The sequence below is a fragment of the Misgurnus anguillicaudatus genome, chromosome 19 (assembly GCF_027580225.2).
Source record: "Misgurnus anguillicaudatus chromosome 19, ASM2758022v2, whole genome shotgun sequence".
NCBI lineage: Eukaryota > Metazoa > Chordata > Actinopteri > Cypriniformes > Cobitidae > Misgurnus > Misgurnus anguillicaudatus.
Genome location: NC_073355.2, coordinates 37,149,395 through 37,173,643, shown reverse-complemented (window position 1 = coordinate 37,173,643; position 24,249 = coordinate 37,149,395). Strand labels below are relative to the sequence as shown.

Here is a 24,249-nt window from a genome sequence, read left to right as displayed (position 1 = left end):
TCAAATAAGTCATAGGTCACAGTCCATCTGTGACGTCATGGATAAGCTCTTTTATTTAAAGAGTTAAGATGTGTGAATTCCATAAAATAAGGCATTGTTGTTTCATGTGTGCTCAAATGCTTCCCTCCTGTGGTTAGTAATGGTACTGCAGATGTCGTATTTAGTCCCTCATCTCTTTCCATACCTCAGCAGTTTTGAGTGTCTCTGCTGTGGGTATGTATGATTTTTAGCACCCCAACGAATTAATTGTGAAAATAATATTTGATATTTGAAAAATGAAGACCCTTTTTAGAGTGGCACAGATTTGAACAAATTAGTACAAAGGTTACCTAAGAAGAGCCAATAATGGCCTAATGGTTAGAGAATTTGTAACATGCAGCAAAATTTGCAGCTGTGGTGTCCTTGAGCAAAGCATTATCCCCAATTGCTCCCCGGGTGCTGCAATGATAGCTGCTGTACTTGACAGAAAGTAAAACTATGGCATTATGTCAAACTTCATGATTCTGATTGGTTAAAGGCAGGGTGCACGCTTTTTGAAAAACGCTTTGGAAGAAAGTCGGGCTGACTACCAAGACACACTTGTAGCCAATCAGCAGAAAGGGCATGTGTACTAATGACACGGAGGATAAAGCGCTTAGTTTTAATAAACCTCTAAGGGGTTTAAGCAAATACTGTTGAAAAAATTGAGTCAAGCTAGGACACTTAATGCTTGTGCTATGCAAGTCTTTGAGTCTGGAGAATGTGTATGCGATCTATGTCTCCTGCAGCCGTTTGTCCGTGGCAAAAGTCCACCTCATACTCGTTTAACGTCGCCTTCCGTGTGAAACATAGTAAAACCATTCACATGTTAAACATGCAGTACTATCAAAACATATTCGATCTGAATTACCCTAGTAATTAATGACATCATTGCCTTGGTTTGCGTATGTGTGGGGTGGGTCTATCAAAAGTAGGTCCAGATTCTATTGGGGTAGGGGCGTGTTTGTTTAGGTGATTTCAAATGTCAACATTGGCTTTCAGAGATCATGCACCCTGCCTTTAAAGATCTTAGCAGTTCTTATTCTGTGAAAAAGCTTAGATATTCAAGGGATTATGGGTATTCCTTACAACATGTACTGATAATTTTAAGTTTATTTCACTTGATTGTTTTGGTGGAATGGATTTTATATGCTTAAAAGTTAAATAAACTATTTTTATGTGCAAAACATACAATTTTAAAATATTTTTTAAAATAATTTTAAACCTAAAAATATTAAGTGATATTTACTTCTTCGTTTGAGTAAAAACAATAGCTGGGTTAGAAGTAAAAATATTTTGATAGGTTTTTAAAACCTATAAAAAAACATAAATTTCCTACCATGGAATTCAATGGTGCCTCGATATGCTTTGTTACAAAAAAATCTTAAAAACCAATACAGCTTTTAAAACTTGTAGCTTTTTCTAATCAAAGCAAAATAAACAAATAAAAAGAAATTGCTGTTTCTGTACTGATAAGAAACACCCGTTTCCAATAGTCACTTGTTGCTTATTAATTATTTTTGGAAAAGATGTTTTTTGAAAGTTGCAAGAGACGTGTCTGACCGGATTGCAATAGGAAGATCATTCCACCAGCAGAGGGAAGTGAAGGAAAATGAGTGGGAATGTGATTTAGTACCCCTTTGTGAAGGTAACACAAGGCGCCACTCATTTGCTGAACGTAAGGTTCAGTTGTAATACTTTATTTTGATAGTCCACTTTAGACATTTTACTAACTATAAGTAACTTTGCAACTACTTATCAACTACCAGTCTTTACTAGTAGACTGTCTGCTTCATATCTATTAACACTTTATTGTGATGATCCCTCAACAAACATTCAACTGACTATAAGTATCTTCTCAGGTGCATGTCAACTTATTCCACTAACCCAAACCTCTTTCCCAACCTTAACCCTTACAGTCTACTAATAATCTAATGACAGTTTGTTGATGTATATTTGCAAATTAATGAAAGTTAGTTGACATGTAGTTGCAAAGTTATTTATAGTTAGTAGAATGTCTAAAGTGGACTATCAAAATAAAGCGTAACCGGTTCGGTCCAGGTGATTCACTCCAGAACTTATACATGATTGTCATTTATTGTTATTAAATACTGTTCTTCAGTTGCTTCACTGCAGTTTATGAATGTGTAGAAATCACAAAACACATTCATATCAGATTGATGTTTCATCTTCTCTTACTGCATACTACAAATGATCTTCAACAGATGCATGAGTAACTGTAAAATACAGACAAAAACAACAATTATTGTCATTAAGTCAACATTAGATGTTGTATTAAGCTATAACAAATAACAATCTAATAAATTAGACAGATGTTTCACCTTTCAATCTGTAGCATTTGAAAACCAGCATGACTGTCACTAACAGATATAAACAAACTGCCAGCAGAAAAATAAAAATCTTGAGGATAGAAATCTTCTGAAAAGCTCCTGAAACTGAAACATATGACTTTCACTTTATTTATTATGACTCAACTTGTATACTTAAATGTTCTGATTTCTTTGTATGAATTCAATATTTGGCTTGATGGCTATAACTGGTGGAAATTTTGTGTCAATAGCCCACTTAGAAATCCCCTTACTGATAAAAATGCTGATGTGTCAAATACTTATTTTCCCCGCTGTATAAGGTAACTACAGTACTAATGTCACAAGCCAGGGGCTGGCCGCTAAGGGTTAAGCCACGCCCCTTCTAACTTCCACCTCGAGGAGGTACCCAAAACCAACCCAATGACCAGACAACAACGAGTACAGGTAAGTATAAAAAACTATTCTTTATTTATTTAAATATTTAAAATATATGGGGACTTGGGGAAAGGGGAATTAAAACTAAGATCAGGATCTGTCCTCCGGGGGGGGGGGGGGAGGTTTTACGTCGGGGAACGGGCTCCCGCCTCTGGTTCCCTCTGCCCGTGGCGCGCTCCTCTTCCTTCCTGGAGGCAGAATAAAATCACAATGAATATGGGCATGTACTTTTTCCTGTCCGTGTACCTGCGCGTAGTTCGCGGCACTCCGCCGTCTTCCCACGCAGCTCCTTGGTTGTCGACTCACTCTCCCTTCCTGTTTTCCCTTTCTCTCCACAGGCTACAGCTGGGGCATGAAGACACAGTGGATCGTTCTCGCGAGAGTCTCCTCACCTCTCCACCGATTACAGCTGCTGGGTAAGTATGAATTTTCCTCCTCGACTCGTTACTTTAGTGCTCACACTTGTTCTCTCTCTTCTCCCACAGACAACAGCTGGGACACAAAAGCACAGTGAATCAACTCCAATTTGTTCTCTCACCTCGTCGCTGACTACAACTCCTGGCACGTATGGTTCTCTTTCACAACTGGTCTCCTTAGAGCTCACGCTTGTTCTCTCTCTTTTCCTCCACAGACGACAGCTGGGACATAAAGGCACAGTGAATCGTTCTCAGTTAGTTCTCTCACCTCGTCGCTGATTACAGCTTCTGGTACGTATGGTTCTCCTTCACAACGGGTCTCCTTAGAGCTCACACTGGTTCTCTCTCTCTTCCTCCACAGACGACAGCTGGGACACAAAGGCACAGTGAATCGTTCTCGGTTAGTTCTCTCACCTCGTCGCTGATTACATCTTCTGGTACGTATGGTTCTCCTTCACAACGGGTCTCCTTAGAGCTCACGCTGGTTCTCTCTTTCTTCCTCCACAGACGACAGCTGGGACACAAAGGCACAGTGAATCGTTCTCAGTTAGTTCTCTCACATCGTCGCTGAGTCCAGCTTCTGGTCCGTATGGTTCTCCTTCACAACGGGTCTCCTTAGAGCTCACGCTGGTTCTCTCTCCCTTCCTCCACAGGCGACAGCTTTCTTCCTGTATCGACCGGCAGTGGTTTCCAAGATAGCGCCGGGGACCAAACCCTCTTGGCTGACTCGTTGGTTCAACAGAGGGGCGGAAGTGTCACGCCGTCACACCCGGGTCGAGCGCTGCCCTTTCCTCGACGCCCGTTGGCAATCGACAACCGGACCGGGGCGCCCCTGTGTAGAGACCTCGGGGCAGCGGATCTCCTTCGCCTCTGACTCTGTGATGATAAACAGCACACAGGTAAAGTAGCAATGAAACTGGTAATACTCACACCGCCAGTCGTACAGATCTTCACCGCCACTAACACAAGTCCGCCTAGCGTCTGGCTACGACAATACTTCGGGAACTACTCCGTAATTTCTAAGGCTGAAACACACTCACAGCATAATCGTACACAGGGTTATTCTAGAATCCGTTTTCCTCTTCAGCGCCCCTAGCGAGTGACTGGAGGCGGGGTACGTCTGACACGACACAGCAATCTCACTGCAATATACACAGCACCACTTCAAAGTGAAATTTCTACATCCAAGACTCACCCACCACGCTCAGTGCACACAATAGACGCCCGTCTTCCTTCGCCTCGCTCTGGGCAAGAATGTGGAGATGGTAACACGGCCTAGCAGTTGTTTTCCGTCACTGTGGTTGTCTCACACAAAGATCCTGTGGCTCACCCACCACGCTGACTCAGGGGCAGGGCCACTCACTCTCGCTGGAAAGCACTTAAAAGATGTCCAGGTCAAATACATGCAAGGTACATTCAATGAATGAGTTCGTTTACTCACAACTGCGGTGCTTCTGTTATCTCACGCTTCCTTAGGTTGACTTCTCCTTACGATCATTCCAGCTACACAGATGGGTACTCACGATAGCACGTTCCTCCTTCCTTCACTTCATTTATACAAGGTCAGTCTCCGCTTACTTTCCAACCCGTAAGGTCTTCAATATCTGCATCAGCCAAAATCCCACGATGCACAAAGAGAGAGAGAGCAAGTCCAATAATCCGACTAGCGTACCCGGTGAGTTTAACTCAGCGCTACAGCACACACCAACACTGGTCATAACAACAACCCAAACTGTGATTTAAACTGCTCTTAAGTATTCGCCCGGATGTTGCCTTCGTCCAATCACCCGGCGTTCTTGTTAATTACTCACAGCTGTCCGTAGTTTGGCTGATTACAGCCCTCGCGGTGCTACCGGATGTCCGGCGTTTTATCTTCCCGGTCCGGGCGGAAACATCCGGGCGGAACCAAACTTTCCCAACTTTTGGTTCCGCCCAAAAGATCGTCACTCCTGTGACACTAACACACACATAAGATGCTTCTGTCTACATTTCTCAATTTTACAGACATTGACAGGCTATTAGACTCACCCTTCACAGTAAGATAAACAGCGGAGATTGATTGTGAACTTTGTGGTCGTCCATCTCTCTCTCCTCTACACCAGAACGGATCCTGATCAGATTCAGTAAATCCATTGATAATGAGAGAGTCTCTGTTCACAGTGTAATTCTCAGAGTTAAACACTTCAGTACCGCGTTTATACCACAGATATGTCCAGTTTAATGATCTGTACTGATCTTCTATCTCACACTTCAGAGTGACTGTCTCTCCAATGAACACAAATCTGTCTGGTGTTACTCTCACTGTAGCTCTGGGTAAAGCTGAGGAAAATGGGTTATAATGTAAATTTTATTACAAACCTGATTAAAAGAAAATCAATACTAGTTCAGTAATATTTATGATAATTTGACATATATCACTTTCCATGTGTCACGACTAGCCACGGTAATGAAGGCAAGGAGTCAAAGGTACAAATAACATAAAAGTTGTACTGATATTCAACATGGCAAACATTGCATACACTAGCCATAACATTAACAATAACCGACCAAGGATGATGAGGGAGCTAAACATGTGGTGGGAGCAGATTCATTAGGACAAACGAAGACAGGTGAAGTCCACACAAGATGACATGTGACACCATGACTGTAACTGTATATAGCATATCATTTTGTATCTCTATCTAGGCCTAATTTTGTGTTGCTATTATTGTTATTCTCTGTCTTGTTTGCATTCGCTGTGCACCTGAAGCATACAATAATGGAGAATCATGTTAGAAAAGTTACAGTTACAGTATGTTGTGAATATAAATAGTAAACAGACCTGTCAGTGTAATTGTATCACTGATTGCTTGCGATCCTCTGATCTCTGTTCCTCTACAGGTGTATTTACCTGCATCAGACTCAGTAAAAGATCTGATTGTGTAAATCTTTTTATAGTGCTGGATGTCTGAATCATCTTTATACCAGCTGTACTGCCAGGTGCTGGCTCCTCCTCCATTGATGACACATCTGAGATTGACAGTTTCTCCTCTCAATATATGATCAGCAGGCCAAACAGACACTAGAGCTTTCAGTATTTCTGTACAATGACAAACAACTCACGCTGTAAATAGTGTTAAATAGTGTCCTGCATTTGTGTAGGCCAGAGGTGGGTAGAGTACCCAAAATCTGTACTCAAGTAAAAGTACAAGTACTTATACAAAAATGTACTCAAGTAAAAGTAAAAGTAACAATCTAATTATTTACTTGAGTAAGAGTAAAAAAGTATTAGATGAAAAAACTACTCAAGTAGTTAGTTACTCGTTACTTCCAATCTGATTAAAAAGAAGCGTAAAATCCCTGAATTTCAGACTACTTGGAGGGCTTTCACAAACCTCTCCTTAAAAGTCTCATTGTTCTGCTTATATACTAATAAACCTAGATTAAAGTAACGCAGTCTATCTCAGTCCTCCAACATCACATAACGTGTCATTAAAAAAAATCTTAAACACACACTGACTGTTTTCTGACAGTTAACTGTGTCTTTATTTTCACATTCACAACAAAATGTGGCTGCATCTGCCTTTAAATAAGCTTACAGTCAGCAAAAAGTAATGTGTGTGTCTGTTTGTTATCATGTTTTTATATGAATAGGTTATTTTCATTGCCATTAATGTGCAATTAATGAACATAAGGAGCTTGATAAAATGCTTATTTTAGAATTTCAAATGGAACTCATCTGTTTTTGCAAATCAACTCTACATTTATTATAATATATAAAACATGTTTCTTTAAAAACATACTTTATTCTTTTATTTTTATAAGTATATAGATTCTTTAGGAAGGAATTAAATAAAATACAATCCAGTTTTTATTCGTATGTATTTTCTACATTTAAGTAAGGTGTCCGGTTATGTGTAGGGGAGAATAGGCGAAAAGTACAATTTTTCAGATTTTTTTATTTATTTTTAAAGATAATGTTTCAGACAGAGATATATTTTTGCTGTGGTCAGTAACTATCAATACCAGGTGGAATTTTGAACAAATGTAAAATGACTAGTATAATTTCACTTTGAACATAAGTGGTGAATTGTTTTTTTTAACACAACAAAACAATGTAGATTTTCGTGTTACACTTGTTTTTATTAACTATACATGACTATGACCTCTTTAATATGTAACTGCAAACATATTTTGTAATTTATCTTTGTAAAAAATAATGAAATTATATTTTCATTTTAAATTTCAGTTTTATCAAATGTTTCAAAAGCAACCAACAGTACAAACTTAAATTCAACAGTTTGAACACTATGAACATTAAATTAAATAAAATTAGAATAATATAAATGGTACAAAAGTAAGTGTTGCTTTCGTCCCGACAGGATCTCTTCACATTTAAACCCGATTTACTTTTATTTTGAAAAACTCTTGAGAAGTCAAACTTCAGGATGTGTTAGTTAGAGCACTAAATAACCTGAAGATTGATGAAACGAGAAACACAACGCGTTATAAGAAAACAATGACCGCTTTTGGATTTTACTTATGGTTGAAAACACCTTTCTGGATCTACACCCGGAAAATGGTGAGTAAATAACGCGATATTTGTCAGCTCTGTCAAGGGTTGCAAAGATGCTGTCATAGTTTGGGATGCAAATGTTATCAGTCCTCTGAGAAAATCGCTTTGTTACTTTCGTCCAGCGTTACTTTTGCCCCGGTTCTCCCGTATTATTAATGCAAGACTTTAACATTATGCTGTTCAATTTGTTTAGTTTTATGAGGAAATGATATGGAAATGTGCAGATGTGAACGTGTGTTGTTTGTAAGGTTAGAGTAATTCTCATTGCTTGCACAAGAGCGCATATGACAAAAACAGTGCGTGAAATAATATTATAATAAGGCACTGCACAAAATAAGTGACACTTACCGCCGTGTTGTTTCAGGTTGGAGCTTGAATTCCTGTACGCTGAGATGTCAGTTCGTTATGGTGCACAAAGCATACATCGCATTATGAAACTATTCTTTTTGACCTTTTGTAGTGTAAACATAGACCAAACTTGAGGCCACGCGTGATCTGCCTCCGATAGCTTGCATAGGTCATCCTCCGTCATCTCCTTTCATCTACGCGCGCTAAAGGGTGATACGTAGCCACCCCTCGCTGCCTCTTCTTCTTCTTCTTCTTCTTATGTTTTATGGCGGGTGGCATCCAACGTTAAGGTGCAATACCGCCACCTACTATGCTGGAGTGTGAACTAGAGTATCTACCCAAACTAATAAAAAAATAATAATAATAATAATAATAATAATAAAAAAATAATAAATAAAAATAAAAATAAAAAACTACATATATATTTAATACAAATGACTAACAATAATAATTATAATATTAATACAACATCAGATAATTAATTTCCTTTAATGAGATAATTTAAATTCTGTTTATTAAGCCAGTTTCCTTCAAAAACATAATTAAAGAATGATAACCTCCTGATTGTCCAAGTATTTGCTCAACAGTTAATGTGTCCTGTGGTGTCCTTCTCAATATTTCTCTGTCTGTATTATACTTTGGGCAATGACATAACACATGCTCCACTGATTCCTCCTCTTGACAATATTCACACAGACCAGTAGGATGTTTTCCAATGAGTTGTAATGTCTTATTTAATCTTGTATGACCCAGCCTTAACCTTGATATTATGCTATCTTCCAAGGCATTTCGCCCTGTCATCCTCATTCTTCCCACATCTTTCTGAATATTATAAAAATGTCTACCCGTACTACCCTTGTTCCATTTGTTTTGCCATTTCCTTATCATTTCACTTTTAATTATTGTCTTTATTTCTGTTTTACTAAATAAAATATCCATTATAATTTCCTGCTTGCTTGCTTCCTTTGCTAATGTATCTGCAGTTTCATTGCCTTTAATTCCCCTGTGCGCAGGTACCCACATAACTGAAACTATTATATGTAACCTTTGGAGCCTAAAAAGAATTTCATATATTTCATTGACTATGTCCTGCCTACTCCGAGATGAAAATGACTGAATTGATAATAACACTGAACTTGAATCTGAACACAGAATTACTCTATTTAGTTTTACTTGTTCTACCCATTGTAGAGCTGATGCAATTGCAATTAATTCAACTGTATAAACTGCCAGGTAATCTGATGTTCTTTTATTAATAGATACTTGTAAAGATGGAATTGTAAAAGCATACGCTGTTCTTCCTGTAGGATCTTTAGATCCATCTGTATATATTGGTACATAACTCTGATATCCTGACTGGATTCTTTCCTCCACTATACTTGGCAAATTTCCTGCATCTTTAAAAAGATGACTATTTTCTAATAGATAGAAGTCAACAAAAACAGATGGAAATAACCATGGAGCAGTTACTGTCAATGGGACCGTAGGGATGCATGCTACCTGATCTAATCCCATTTTCCTTGCTATATCCACTGCAATCCAAGCAAAACATTTATTTTTTACTCTCTCACTCTCCCAACATGGGAGAAAAACCTTGGTGGCGGGGTTTCTAGCCTCTGTATGTCCTTTTAAATTTGCCCAATAATTCATCATAAGCTGCTCCCGTCGGAAACACAGTGGTAATTCCCCCATTTCCACATGAAGAGCATCAACAGGAGTCGATTTAACTGCACCACAACCAGGGACGTACTGGGACTGAAATTCAGCCCGGGACTTTAAGATGGAGAGGCCTTTTACGCGAGTGCCCTAGTGCACGAGCAGGATTTTTTGCAGTTATTTTAATTCTAGTAGTGTTTTTATGGTATGAACTTGAAAAGAATCAGATTATGCTGAAGACCTAAAAGAAACTTTAGGATAACACCTGCCTCCTCAGGTTGTATAGGCAAGTCACCACTGCACTAAACACAACCAGGTCAGCAAAACCTAATCTCGAACACATAAGTCACAGTATACTGCTAACTACCAGCATGTCATGTGTACAGTCAGTTGGAGTGATAAAATTGTTACAATTACTCACACATACCCACTCAGATAATCAAAAACTACAATACAGTCCTATAAAATAGAGATTGTGTGTGTACGTACTCACTTTCAACTCTCCCTGGCTCCACTTCCCCTGTGCTGGACCCTGCCTCTGCTTACTGATTGTACAGCTACATATACATGAGAAGAACATCAGTAATAAATATGACTAATAATAATTCCTTTTTTTAATTCAATCTGTGCTTTAGTCAGGTTATAATCTAGTAAGTGGAACTATTGCATTTTATCCTATATGTAAATATGTAATATTGTGCTGTATTTTTCTATTTGTGTGTCCTTAATAAAGCCTTGATTGATTGATATGCCTACCCTGCTGAAAAAAAACAGCATCAAACCAGCATGGGAATTATGCTGGTCTATGCTGGTTTGATGCTGGTTTAGGTGGTGGTGACCAGCATACCAGCACCAAAAAACAACATATGCTGGTCTTGCTGGTATGCTGTTTGTTTCCAGAAGGGTAATATGATTGACTACCCAGCCCGGCACACTGACCCATCACTGTTTTTGTACTGGTTCCATTCTCCTCCTCCTCTTGTTCTGCTTTCCTCCCTCCTCCTCATCAATATGACTGCAAGAGTCATCATCAACCTGTCTCTCTCCATCAGTGACCTTAACAGCTAATATACAGACAAGAATCAGTAGTGAAGCAACACAGACAGAGAAATATATATTTAAAAGTTGACTTTATCAAGTTTTTCAACACAGCTACCAGATCCGTGTACTATAGTGGAGTGAATAGAAGACGTTAGCAGATGGCCAAATATAAAGTGACCATATATACGTATTAGTATATTATTAGTGCAACCAAACGCAATTACCAGACATTTTGATGCTGGGAAACTGTTTTGATAAACTTACTGAGTTGCTAACACGTTAAAACCACTGGGGAACAACACCACTTCTGTTGCCAAAATACGCACGCAGGCTATTTCATCAATTTCATAAGCGGGATAATGTAGAGCGAGGCGGTTCTTATAGCGAATACAACCAAGCTCCGCTTTGCGTGGGGTCCTGATAAGCTTGTCGGGGTTGTATTCGCTATAACAACCGCCTCGCTCTACATTATCCCTTATATATGCCTATTTAAATGCAAATATAAATGATTTCAGTGTATAATAGATGCATCACTAATTGTGCACCTGTCCTGTCCATGCTGCTGGTCCTTCCTCATCTGCACCTCCTGCCACAGCGTCCTTTTGACTGCGAAAAAGGTCTGTTAATTTGGCGCATTTAGCTGCCTCTTGTGCCAACATTTTTATGTTTTAGGCCCCACCCATTTCTTTCTCTTCTTTTCGCAATTTTTACCGTCTTGTCTATGTTGCATTCACACGAATCCAAACCTGACCAAAAGTAAACTCTTTTGATCGGCGCCTTTGAGCCAATCGGATGTGAGGAAAACCGAGGATCAGTCCAAGTTGGGAGGGGCCGCTCTTATCTCCCCTCAAGATTTGAAGAATTGGTTTGGCCCAGTCTGAAACAGACACAGCATTCCGCTGCAGCTGAGCGCCTGGTCAGGCATTAAAAAAAAAAAAATTTTGACCTCCGGCCGGTTCGGCCTGAAATGGACCGGCCGTTCGGGATTGCTCCCGGAACTCCCGTTGGCCAGTCCGCCCCTGACCACAACACATTCTCAGCGCTTGAGCTTGTATAACCTCTAACTTTTGTAGAGATGTTTTAGATGCTGATCCATATACAAAACTCCCATAATCTAACACTGATCTAATCAATGCTATATATATGCCTTTCAATGCACCTCTGCTTGCTCCCCATGCTGATCCGGTTAAACACCTCATAACATTTAACACTTTTTTGCATTTGTTTACAATATTAACAATATGCTCATTCCAAGTCATTTTGGAATCAAACCACACTCCCAAAAACTTAAATACTTTAACTCGTTCAATTAATTGCCCATATAATCTTACCTCCATTCCATTGATTTCCTTTGTTCTCTTTGTAAAAATTAAAGATTTAGTTTTTTCTACTGAAAACTTAAAACCCCATGCATAAGACCATTCTTCAACCACATTAATTGCTTCTTGTATCTTTATTTTAATATGTACAGCATTCCTTCCACTTTTCCATAAAGCTCCGTCATCTGCAAATAATGAACGACTGATATCAGGTGGAACTTGCGAAAAAACATCATCAATCATGATGGAAAAAAGCAGTGGACTAATGACACTACCCTGAGGGGTACCGTTTTCAACCATGCACTTCCTTGAAAGTGCTGCACCAATTCTCACTCTAATAGATCTGCCAAATAGAAAATCTTTAATCCAATTAAAAACTCTACCAGAAATTCCCATTTTGTCTAACTTAATCATTACTCCCTCCTTCCACACCATATCGTATGCTTTCTCAACATCGAAGAAGACTGCCATAACAGATTCTTTATTAGCCATCGCTTTTTTTATTTCTGTTTCCAGGCAGACAATTGGGTCCATTGTTCCTCTCCCTCTCCTAAATCCACTTTGATACGGTGAAATAATTTCCTTTGATTCCAAATAAAACGTCAACCTTTCAGTGACCATCCTTTCCATTACTTTAACCAAGTGCGAAGTTAGGGCTATTGGTCTATAGTTTGCTGGCTTTGAAGGATCTTTCCCTGGCTTCCTAATGGGAATAATCACTGCTTCTTTCCACACACTAGGCAGTTTCCCCATATCCCACACTTTGTTATATAGCCCTAAGAGTTTAAAAGCTGCTAAGGTTCCTAGATGTTTTAACATTATATAGCAGATTCCGTCTTCCCCTGGAGAGGTTAACCCAGATCTTTCTATTACTCTCCTCAATTCCACCATAGTAAATGGAGCATCTAAAATATTATTATACTCCTGTCTCCTCTCCAAAATTCCGGGATGAGCCTCTCTAGTTCTCATTATACCTCTTTTAGCTTCCTCAGATAAATTATCAGAACTATGTATATTAACCAGCTCTTTTGCAATCATTTCTGCTTTTTCCTCATCAGAAATGGCTATCTCCTCATCCTTCTTTAATACTGGGTACTGAAATTCCTTTCTAATTCCTCTCATACTCTTGATCATTCCCCACACATCCCCAACTGGTGTTTCTCTACCTATTTTATTACAAAAGTTTCGCCAGCTATCCCTCTTTGCACACCGTATTGTTTTCCTGACTTTAGCTTGGGCTTTCTTATATACAATCAAGTTCTGAAAACTAAGAGATCTTCTTAATACTTTAAAAGCTTTATTTCTCTCTTTAATTGCACTAGTACACTCACTTGTCCACCAAGGGACTGCCTTCCTCTCCATTTTCCCTTTACTTTTAGAAATGGACTGATTTGCCGCCTCTATTAATTTTGTTCTAATATTTTCCTCAATTTTATCAACATCTTCATCTAAATTTATTTCATTCATCTCATGCTCACAAATATATGAAAATAATTCCCACTTTGCATTACTAAAAATCCATCTCCCTGTCATTACCCCCAATCTCTTATTGCTTACCATTGATAATTGCCAAAAAACTGGAAAATGATCACTACCCAACGTTGATTCTTCTAACACATCCCACTCACACCTTCCACTTAAATTCCTAGACACTAACGTTAAATCCAATACCGACGTGTTCCCCGTGCGCACATCTATTCTTGTTCCTCTCCCATCATTTAAACAAATCATCTGCCTTTCCTCTAATAATTCTTCTATAATCTCTCCATTTGTATCTGTTCTACCTCCTCCCCATAAAGTGCTATGTGCATTAAAATCCCCACACAATACTACTCTATCACTACCCATCCCATCCATTTGAATTAACTTATCTAAATCTAGCCTTTTACATGGATTGTAAAAATTAATAATAGTAACCTTCCCCCCGCTTGTCCATAACTCCACTACAACACACTCCTGTTCACTTTCTATACTCACATTTCTAAATGCAATTTCTTCCTGAATAAATGTAGCACAACCCCCACCACTTCCCTCCTCCCTATCATTTCTAACAGATGAATAACCGACTATTCTAAAATCCCAATTTGACTTCAACCATGTTTCCTGAACACAAATCACATCCGGTTTAATAGGCAACTCATCTATAAACTTTTTAAATTCCTGTCCATTAGCCACCAAACTCCTAGCATTCCATTGCAGACAGAGAACCATTAACCACACGAACCAGCTCCCAACTGCTCTTGACTATTATGGACACTGAGCTCATTCCTAACTTCCTCCCATGTCAATCCTCTAATATCTAGATGTTGTACCGCTGCTTTTACAATGACCTGTATTCTCTCTGTTTTAGATTTAATTTCCATAGTAGCATTAATAACCCCTGCTATAAATGTGACTAGTTTCTTAATATCCACCACCAACTTTTCTTCCACTCCCTGAACTGAATCCTTATCAATCATCTTACTTGATTTGTTTCTTACTCCATCTCCTCCTCCCTGCCTTACTATCTTTACAGCTTCAGCATACGTCACTTTTCCCTGAGTTCTCACCTGCTGAATTTCTTTTTCCCTCTTCAGAACTTCACAACCACCATAAGCCACACTATGATTTCCACCACAATTACAACATCTCGGTTGCTCCTTATGATCACACTTATCATACTCATGATCTTCCCCACATCTAGCACATCTTCTTCTGCCTTTACATGATTTAGCTGTATGACCAAACCTTTGACAATTGTAACATCTCATTGGCTTTGGTACATATTCTCTTACCTTATAGCTCATAAACCCTAGGGTTACATTCTTGGGAATCACCTCATCCTCAAAATCTATCATGATAGACTCGCTATCTAGTCTAGCTCCCTCTCGAAAAACCTGCAGCCTCCGGACACTCTTTACATTTCCTACCTTTAAACTCGCCTTGACTTCATCCATAGAAGTACTAACTGGCACTCCCCAAATCAGACCTTTACACGACTTGATTCCCCATCCAAACAAATTTACACTCGTGACTTTATTTTTCCCCATTTCTTTCAACCTTCCAGCCCGCTGCCTCTGCTCTTCATTTCTACAAACAATAAGCAAATTACCATCTCTCAATACCTTTGCCATTTTAATATCACCAACCTGATTTTTAAGTACTGTCGTTAACTTTACCGGGCTCATAGACAAAATTCCCCTCTCCTCAGCAAATCTCAATATAATTTTAAATTCACCATCTACATTCTCTCTTTCCCTGCTTCCCTCTCCAACACCTCCATTACCTCTTATTTTCTTCAACCTGCCTCCTGCTAAGTCATCTCCTCTTTTTTCCTTCATACTCACACTTCCTATATTTATATCCATACTTTCCTCACTATCTCCCGATTCAGACTCACCCCACTCATGTTCATTCACAGCATAGCTGAGCCGACCCGCCACAATTTTCTTCCTTTCTTTCTTCTTTTCCATATTAGTTAATCCTCTTAATCGATTGTCCACATCCAATCGTTTCTTACTCTCTGGATCATTTGACCATTCACGTTGACTGAATTGACATCCCGATAAAGATTTTACCATATATCCACGGTTTGTTTTGAAGCAGCGCGCCCGTCCGTAACCCCACGCGTTGCTTGGTAACTCCTCCCGCAACCCCCTCGCTGCCTCGCAACGCATGCAGACTCTTTAACGTCTCGCGAGACTTTCGAACAAGCCATATAAACTTAAAAAATAAAATATATTTATTAATTATTACCATTTGAAAGTTGCGTAGTAACGCCACCGAATGTAGCGAAGTAAAAGTACAGTTTTTTCATTAGAAATGTACTTGAGTAAGAGTAAAAAGTACCCATCCTTAAATTTACTCTAAAAGTACTAGTTACCCAAAAAATTTACTCAAGTAAATGTAACGAAGTAAATGTAATTCGTTACTACCCACCTCTGGTGTAGGCCTACTGTATGAAGTTGCTTAAATTTTCTATTTATATTACACAGGTCTCTGGAATACTTGATTTTAGCAGTGACATGCATCACAGCACCCCCTAATGTGTGTTTTGCAGCAAAAGAAATTCTAATTTGTTAAATACCAATGACATGAAGTGACATTTGTGAAAATAAGGCATTTCAGTTACTGACTAATAAACTTTTTTACTGAATATTTTTTGGTTTAAGTGATAATGATTGGCTCTGTCTGGAAGAGATATGGATAACAAGAGTTATTTAAAGCTACTGTGAAAACGGACAGCTCTTGTAAATTGTAAACCTGTCTAGACATCTATATTAACTTATACATTAATTTGTGCATGCATTTTTACTTTGTCTGAGCTGAATATGTGATGCAATAAATGAACCATCTTGTATCACCTGCAGTTTGTCCAGAGTGGATGTTTGATATCAACACTGTAAAGAACAAAGAAAAAAGGATTTTTAGACATGAAACTGATAAACCATCTGTATGCAAACTACATCGATTGTATACATAATCAATGTTGGGCAACAGACTAAACAAACATCACACCTCTATGTAAAAGATGCACTCAGTTATTTATGGCTAATTAAAAAAGTTAACATAATCCTGAATAATAAACTGAATCCTGTACTCATGTTTATTTATCACTGTATTGTAAATAATCAACAACTTCTGTTGTCGTGTGATGCTTCATCCACACAGACAGATGTCAGTATAAAGCCAAAGACTTTCATAATACAAGCCAACAAAAGGTGCAGTGTGTAATTTTTAGAAGGATCTCTTGACAGAAATGCAAAAAAATACAAAACTATATTATCAGGGGTGTATAAAGACCTTTCATAATGAACCGTTATGTGTTTATTACCTCAGAATGAGACATTTTTATGTACATATACCCATAGATATAAAGGCTAGATGGCTCGTCCGCGCTGCTGGCCAATTGAGTGCAACGTCCGCATTTTGGCGGCCATCTTAGGACAGGGCGCTCGCTCACTCGTGGCATTGAGTTTTGATGGTGCAGGTGCTTTTGGATGACCGTGGCTTGCTTAATTTTTTACCGATTTTCAAACGGTTTGGTTTGTTATAAACGTCAAAGATGTACCTATGACACTGCATACCTATACTAAAAATAAAAAATAAATTCATGAAACATGTTAAAGCATCCAGAATTATATCCACGTTAATAACGTTTGTAAAAACCCAAACCGTTTGAAAATCGGTAGAAAATTGAGCAAGTTATGGTCATTTAAAAGTACCTGCACCATTAAACTCAATGGTACGAGTGAGCGAGCGCCCTGTCCTAGGGTGGCCGCCAGGTGATGCCGTTAGGGACTCCGCCTTGAGCCATCTAGCCTTTATACATATCTATGCATATACCAAGGGTCCCCTTACATGGAAGTCACCATTTTGTGCTGCCTTTTTCTACAGAAGCCCTTAATGGACAACTTTGTCTCCAACGATGATATGTTTGTCCGGTGCCGGCTACCATAGCTTCTCTATGTGTTTCAAAAGGAGGGGTGAGCAGTGGACTGAGCTGTTGGTTGCAATTCGCAACCTCACCACTAGATGCCGCTAAAATTTACACACTGCACCTTTGAACTTTAAAATACAATTCAATATTTTTTAAAGAAATATTCAGAGTAATTCATGACCACTGCAAATTGTTAAGACAAACATCAGAATCTAAATGTTATGCGACAAATGATGTGCAGGATACGCCAAAAATACATTTTAGTAATAAATTATGCTTTTACAAAAATGTGGAAAAAAACATTATAACTACACTTTTACTATAATAAACAAAGTTTGTTGCATTAACATGAACATACGTACAGCTACTATTTAATCATTGTATTATTAAACAATACTTCAAAAATGGAGTTTAGTTTTAGTTACTTTAACATTAACTTAATTTAAAATGGAAGAAAAGCTGATATAATATGTTTTGGTATTCAGCCTGATGTGTTCCAGTTTTTTGGCTTGGTTTCAGCCAATAATGTTCCCTTTCAGTGCATGATTAGTGCTTACAAAAAACAGTTTGTAAGATTTTCTGCACTATTTTATTTTTGTAATTGTTTTATTTAATCAAATTTAACTTTCAATCAAGTTTTACAAAATATGTTAAAAAGTAACTTTTAATACAGTAAAATGAGCCTCACCTCATCTACAGAATCTTTACAAACATCATTCACTCATATATCATAAGATAAATATTTCAACTCTGTGACAGTAATTGATGTGTAGTCAAATCCATAGAGAGAAGATAATACTCACAGAGAACTAGATAAAGAGAAATCAACTCCATACTGATCTACTGACACTTAAACTGACGTGTTTATGATACATGAACATGAAAATTCGGAAGTTTGATGTTGTATTATGGCTTCTAAAGACGTGACATTATTCAGCAGATGAAGTTAATTCTATTTATATATGATGACTAAGAATTTCTACACATCCTGGAGTATCAATTCCCCATTTCACATAAGTAATACTTCACAAGGAGTTAAGACTATAATCTGATCACATCCACACGTCTCTTTCAACAGACAGTTAACATTGATGGTGCAGTGACCCGTCACGGAAAGTATGGACACAAGTCGGCAGCACAAGTTCCGAGAAAATGAGAAACAAAGGTTTTTTTTCAAAATTTGTGATTTTCGTTTTATTGCAGAATCTGTTGAGATCACGAAGAAGCCTCTCCATGTTTGAGATAGCAGTTTTTGTATATTTAAAAGCGTACATTTTGCGGTTAAAATCGGCTTGTTTTTCCAGAGATTCTAGCGTGCAGCGGGGGGCGTCATTGTCTGTGTATATTTACATACTGTATAAGCTTGTGTTTTCGCCTCCGCCCCCAAAGGGAACAGCGTGACTACTAAATAAGGGTAGTTCGCCCAAAAATGAAAATAATGTAATTAATGACTTACCCTTATGTCGTTCTAAACTCGGAAGACCTCCGTTCATCTTCGGAACACAGTTTAAGATGTTTAAGGGGCGGTTTCCCGGACAGGGATTAGACTAGTCCTAGACTAAAACATTTTTAAGAGCTCTCCAAACTGAAAAAAAACTTGCACTTATATATCTTCAAATACATCAGTGCCCTTTGTTTTTTACTCAAAACACACACAGGTAATGTTTTTAGTAAGACATGTTTGTTAAAACTAGTTATTTTTCCTAATTAAACTTGGGCCTAGTCCTGGATTAAGCTAATCCCTGTCCAGGAAACCGCCCCTTAATGTTAGATTTAGTCCGAGGAGCTTTCTGTCCCCTTCATTGAAAATCTATGTATGGTTTCCATGTCCACAAAAGTAATTAAAACATCATCAAAGTAGTCCATGTGACTTCAGTGGGTCAGTAAGATTGTGTTGAACCATCGAAATCACAGTTTCGTCCAAAAATAGCAGAATTACGACTTTATTCAGCATTGTCTTCTCTTCCGGCTCGAGCGTGAAGTCACGTGACTGTAGTGACGCGGCTGCCCTGTTCCTCAGACATTTTTTTTTCAAACTTATAGCGTGCATCTCTCCAGACTGTAAAGCTCGGGCGCACAAAACAAAATAAAAATAAAAGAAGCAGGGGCGGAACAAATAACAGTCAGCCGCATCGTACGTCAGCTGCGTCACTGACTTTATGCGGCGCCGCAGTCGGATGACGTCAAAGTAACGCGAGAGCTCCTCAAGAAATCTTTCGGAGTAGTTTAATTTCAAGTCGCTCTCGCGGTACTTTGTCGTCATCTCTTTGTCACTTCCTGCAGCGCAGCATGAGTCCAAACACACGGATGTTACACAGAGATTGTTGAATTCGTTATATAATTGGCTACATGTTTTGTCTATCAATATTTTCCATGAAGTCATTGGCTGATGGAGGAACGAGCGAGCGATTGGTAACATCTCTAAAGGACGTCATGTTTTCGACGGCGCTGTTTGGATGATCTGTTATACTACCTATTTTAAATAAAAACTTAACTTTAAAGGCGGGTTCATGTGTTTAACGGAGTGTAATCATATACCCTTACATGTTACGATGTAAATAGTCCTCAGATTGTATATTATGTTGTATTACTAGACATTCATGCGAAATCTGATGTAAACAATACTATACATCTTTATTTCACGGATTATACGCATTTGTGGACAAAATGGTCATTGGATAATCTGAAACAGACTGGATTCGAGTTGTGATCAACACAAAGGTAAAAAGTCTTGCTTATTTTTGAATGTTGTCATTTGGACTTCTGTCATAAAATACTACATGATGCTAGAACATCAGTATCTCAAAACGGCTTAACAGGGGGTATGGCTTAGCTTAATGAGATGTAAATGAGCCCTATTGTCTCCCCCAGTTGGAAAAAAGAGTCCCTTTCATCTCGATTTTCTTGGTTTGAGTATTTCTGAGTTCCTATATTCAAATGGCCACAACTTCTCCATATGTTATCAGATTTCCATGTGTTACACATCGTTGGAAAGCTTAGAAACTGCACTTTCAGAATCTGTGAATAACTCAAAATGGCCCAGATCCGACTTGTGTCCCTACTTTCCGTGACTGGTCACATCTTGTCAAAATAAGTGCCTGCTGCAGACGCTTCTAAAGAGTTTATGATAAAAGAGACGTGTGTATTTTGTGAACGTGAGCGTCTTTTTATCATAAATGGTTTTGATGCGTGTGCAGCAGACACTTATTTTGACAAAACACGTGATGCACATGGTTTACATGATGCAACAAACACATATTTTGAAAGTACAAGGAACACACATGAGACCCAGTTTCTCCATTTTCACTAAAAAGCACAGAAATGGTGATGTTGGGGAGAGGAAGAGAAAGTGTGACATACAGAGTGTGTATGCAGTACAACAAAACATTTCTGTGTCACAAACCCACAACACTATCTGCACACTAACTGCCTCATACAAACATCATGAGATGAAGATTTAAACTCTGAAAGAATAATACAAGAGCAGTTAAAGCAACACTATGTACTTTCCATGTAAAAATGACTTACAGCTCCCCCATGTGGTTGAAAAGCGCAACAGTGCCTGGTATTAGACATTCTTATGCAGGCAGGGGGAGGGGTGGGGCTGTGTGCTCTACCCTCCACTTTCAGAGTGTGCTTGTAGCAGCTAGGAGGCTGCTCAGGTTGCAGCAACAGTACAATTTGTCCAGTTACAAGTTGTTCTATCACTGAAATTATTTTAGAGACATTATTTAACACTCTGGGGTCGACGGCGGCGCGGGCGCCGCAAACTCTTTATTTTTCAATCACTCCACAAAGAGACTTAAATTACTCTGCTGATTTTTGACATACAGATATGATTTATACATCATTTAAAACGTTACAGTGTCTAGTTTTTTCTGTCCACTCCCAATAAAAACAGAATGTTGTGCTTTTTGCAAAATTACAAAAATAAACATGATGCGCGTTTTGTTCTCCCTCCCTCAGTGAAGTCCTTTCAGAAACGCGTCAGAAAAATAAACTGTAACTTAACAAATACTTGTCGTAGAGACAAAAGATAAATGTCTACATAATGCTTGGAATGTCTCCTTTTAAATGATGTAAGTGAGATTGAAAACAGATATTGTCATTCGGTGTAAACTGTATGAGAAGGTGGAGAAGGACCGTATTTCTCCAGTTACCTCATTATCTGTAATGAGAAGAGATCGCCACACCCCTGCGCCATTGAAGTGAACGAGCAGAAACATCCATATGCATGACTCGTGCCTTCTGCAGTCAATGGATACGCAATCCACAATCCATTCTCTCCATTCCTTGTTGTTCCATACTATTGCACCAAACATGACATCTAAATCCTTATTTACTTGCGTATGTGTGTCAGTATCTCCAGACGCGAGTGTTTTCTTTGTCTTCCGTCAAACAGTTGACGCGACGGGAACGCACATACACAAACACGCGAGTAAGGAAACTCGACGCGCTTTTTGGTATTCTTATAAAATACGCGATTACAAACAGTACAATCCTTATTTAGTTGCGTCTAAGCACATATCTCCGCACAGCATGTTTATTAAACACAGGATCACTCGCGTGTGCACACATTCACTGCATTCATGATCAACACGTGAGGTAATGGCGGCGACTGTAAACAAACATTGATAGGTTTATCACGCGTGTCCCTTGTTGTGTTTCTAATGATTACAAAAACACAAATAAGAGTCCAGACACCGATAGGCAGTTGTTCTTTTGAGCTTTTTACTGCACAAAAGTAAACCCCTTTTGCTGGCCAACCAAACACTAACCCTGTGTTGAAGTGTGTTCACTTTACGATGGCCAAACAGTACCTTTACCATGATTAGGCTACTATGGTTTTTAAAAGGTTACTTATACTTGTGAAATTAATAGAAAATATTTCAATAGAAATATATATATATATATATATATATATATATATATATATATAATGTGTGTGTGTGTATTTACATTATATTGAAAAGTAAACCATATCATTACTACAGAAAGTTACATTCCTGTTGAACATCCCCACAAGGCTCATGTGGCTCATTATTCAACTCTTTTGTCTCTCAGCTGTCAATCACTGATTATTCAGGAGCTTTCCCGCCTCCACGAATACAGCCTTTCCCAAGCAAAAGTGTCTTAGAAATTGTAAATAAAAATCTTGCTTTATGTGAATGAGTAGGCCATATGATTTTCACATCATTTTGAAGAAAAAACTCTAGACTACTAGATCCTGTTTTGAAAAGTCTTGGGAAAACATGTTTAGAATGAGTTTTGTGGAGTTATATCAGTGACTTAAAAATTTAGCTTTTTCAAAAACCACGCATAAACATTTTTCTCTCAAAAATACAAACATGTACATACATGTTGATTATATGATATTGTAGCCCAGTTTGTGATGAACACAGTGTTATGAGACTTTTGCCATTAATATGTTTTTAAGCAACTGAAAAAAGCACAAATGTCAGTGCATGTCAAAACTTCCCCAGGGCCCTAAAAACCCCTTAGACCCCAGAGGGTTAAAGGTAAAAAACTACATAGTGTTGCTTTAATGACTTGATCATGTAGACAATGTGACAGTAATTGATGTGTAGTTAAATCCATAGAGAGAAGATAATACTCACAGAGAACTAGAGGAAGAGAAATCAACTCCATACTGATCTACTGATGACTGACACTAAACATTAAACACTTTCTGTTTAAACCTTCAACACTTCCTCTTTAACACCATAATTAACTTTGAGAAACAGTGACAGAGAATGCGGTTAGACTACAAGGAAAGTAAAACAATGTGTTTTATTAACCCTATAATGAAAACTAGATCCAAAAACATCTCATCCAAAGCAACACTGTGAAACCCCCCTACTGACACTTTATTACCTTTTGATGATGATTATAAACAGAAACTCTATAAAGACTATAGCTGTCAATAAAGAGATAGTTTACCCAAAAATGAAAATCTTGTAATCACCACCCTCTTGTTGTTCTAAGCCTGTATGAGTTTCTTTATTCTGAATCTGATGAACGCAAAAGAAAGATATTTTGATAAATGGTGTAAGCACATAGCTGGTACCTACTGACTTCCATAAGAAAAACAAATACGTTTTACCAATCTAAACACATTTGGGTCGTATTGGGGTAATGGACAAACGACTAAAATGGGTTGTGTTATACATCTTCTACATTCTATAAATGCTACTGAATGTCAGATAGTTTGCAATGACATCAATCAGCAAACAGAGTTTTGCAGTTACATAGTTATAGTAGGACAACGAATTTCTAGTTGTTGGTGGATATTTCGTCACAGTGTGAAGAGGCACAGTCAATAGTTACACCATCAACCAGTAGTTGCAAGAGTTGTTGTGCTCCAAAACTATACTTAGAAACATATGGGGGCAGTCATTACTTGTGTATGTGTGTGTTCAATACTCCCAATGTGTCTGCACTAACTTGATGGTTTAAATGATGAGGACAAACCAAATATGGTACACAACTAAATTGAATTGCAAAACCTGCAAAGTGTGTTTGACAAGTAGTTGTTTTTTTGTAAATGTGAATTTTTTTATTAGACTCTTAATGGATTCTGCCAACAAATCTGTATTTCTGAATAACACGAGACCATGGAAAACAAATGAGAGAGAGAGATTAATTTAGTTTCATTTGCCATAAGTGAGCAACCCAAGGGGTGCATCAACCAAAAGGACCATAAACTCCAAAA

General features: G+C 38.3%; 2 protein-coding genes and 1 long non-coding RNA gene across 4 annotated transcripts in view; all 3 read right to left on the bottom strand.

Moving 5' to 3' along the window:
* LOC129425493 (Fc receptor-like protein 5) overlaps positions 1-24,249 on the bottom strand; it is a 99,402-nt gene that overhangs the window by 58,190 nt on the left and 16,963 nt on the right. The gene's annotated exons all lie outside the window — the stretch shown is intronic.
* Positions 795-23,191, bottom strand: LOC129436558 (low affinity immunoglobulin gamma Fc region receptor III-like). Of its 2 annotated transcripts, none has more exons than XM_055194768.2 (6): positions 23,156-23,191; positions 16,462-16,497; positions 6,021-6,278; positions 5,228-5,518; positions 2,361-2,474; positions 795-2,255 (listed from the first exon to the last, which is right to left on the bottom strand). In XM_055194768.2, the coding sequence occupies exons 1-6, from the start codon at positions 23,184-23,186 to the stop codon at positions 2,224-2,226; spliced, it is 762 nt and encodes a 253-aa protein (XP_055050743.2). In that variant the 5' UTR covers positions 23,187-23,191; the 3' UTR covers positions 795-2,223. The 2 variants fall into 2 exon arrangements, with proteins under 2 accessions (XP_055050743.2, XP_073713696.1); XM_073857595.1 differs by lacking the exon at positions 23,156-23,191 and adding an exon at positions 18,341-18,449.
* LOC129439344 (uncharacterized) lies at positions 9,978-11,711 on the bottom strand. The gene is made up of 3 exons (XR_012358991.1): positions 11,345-11,711; positions 10,698-10,822; positions 9,978-10,315 (listed from the first exon to the last, which is right to left on the bottom strand). It is a non-coding gene; the product is annotated as an uncharacterized lncRNA (long non-coding RNA).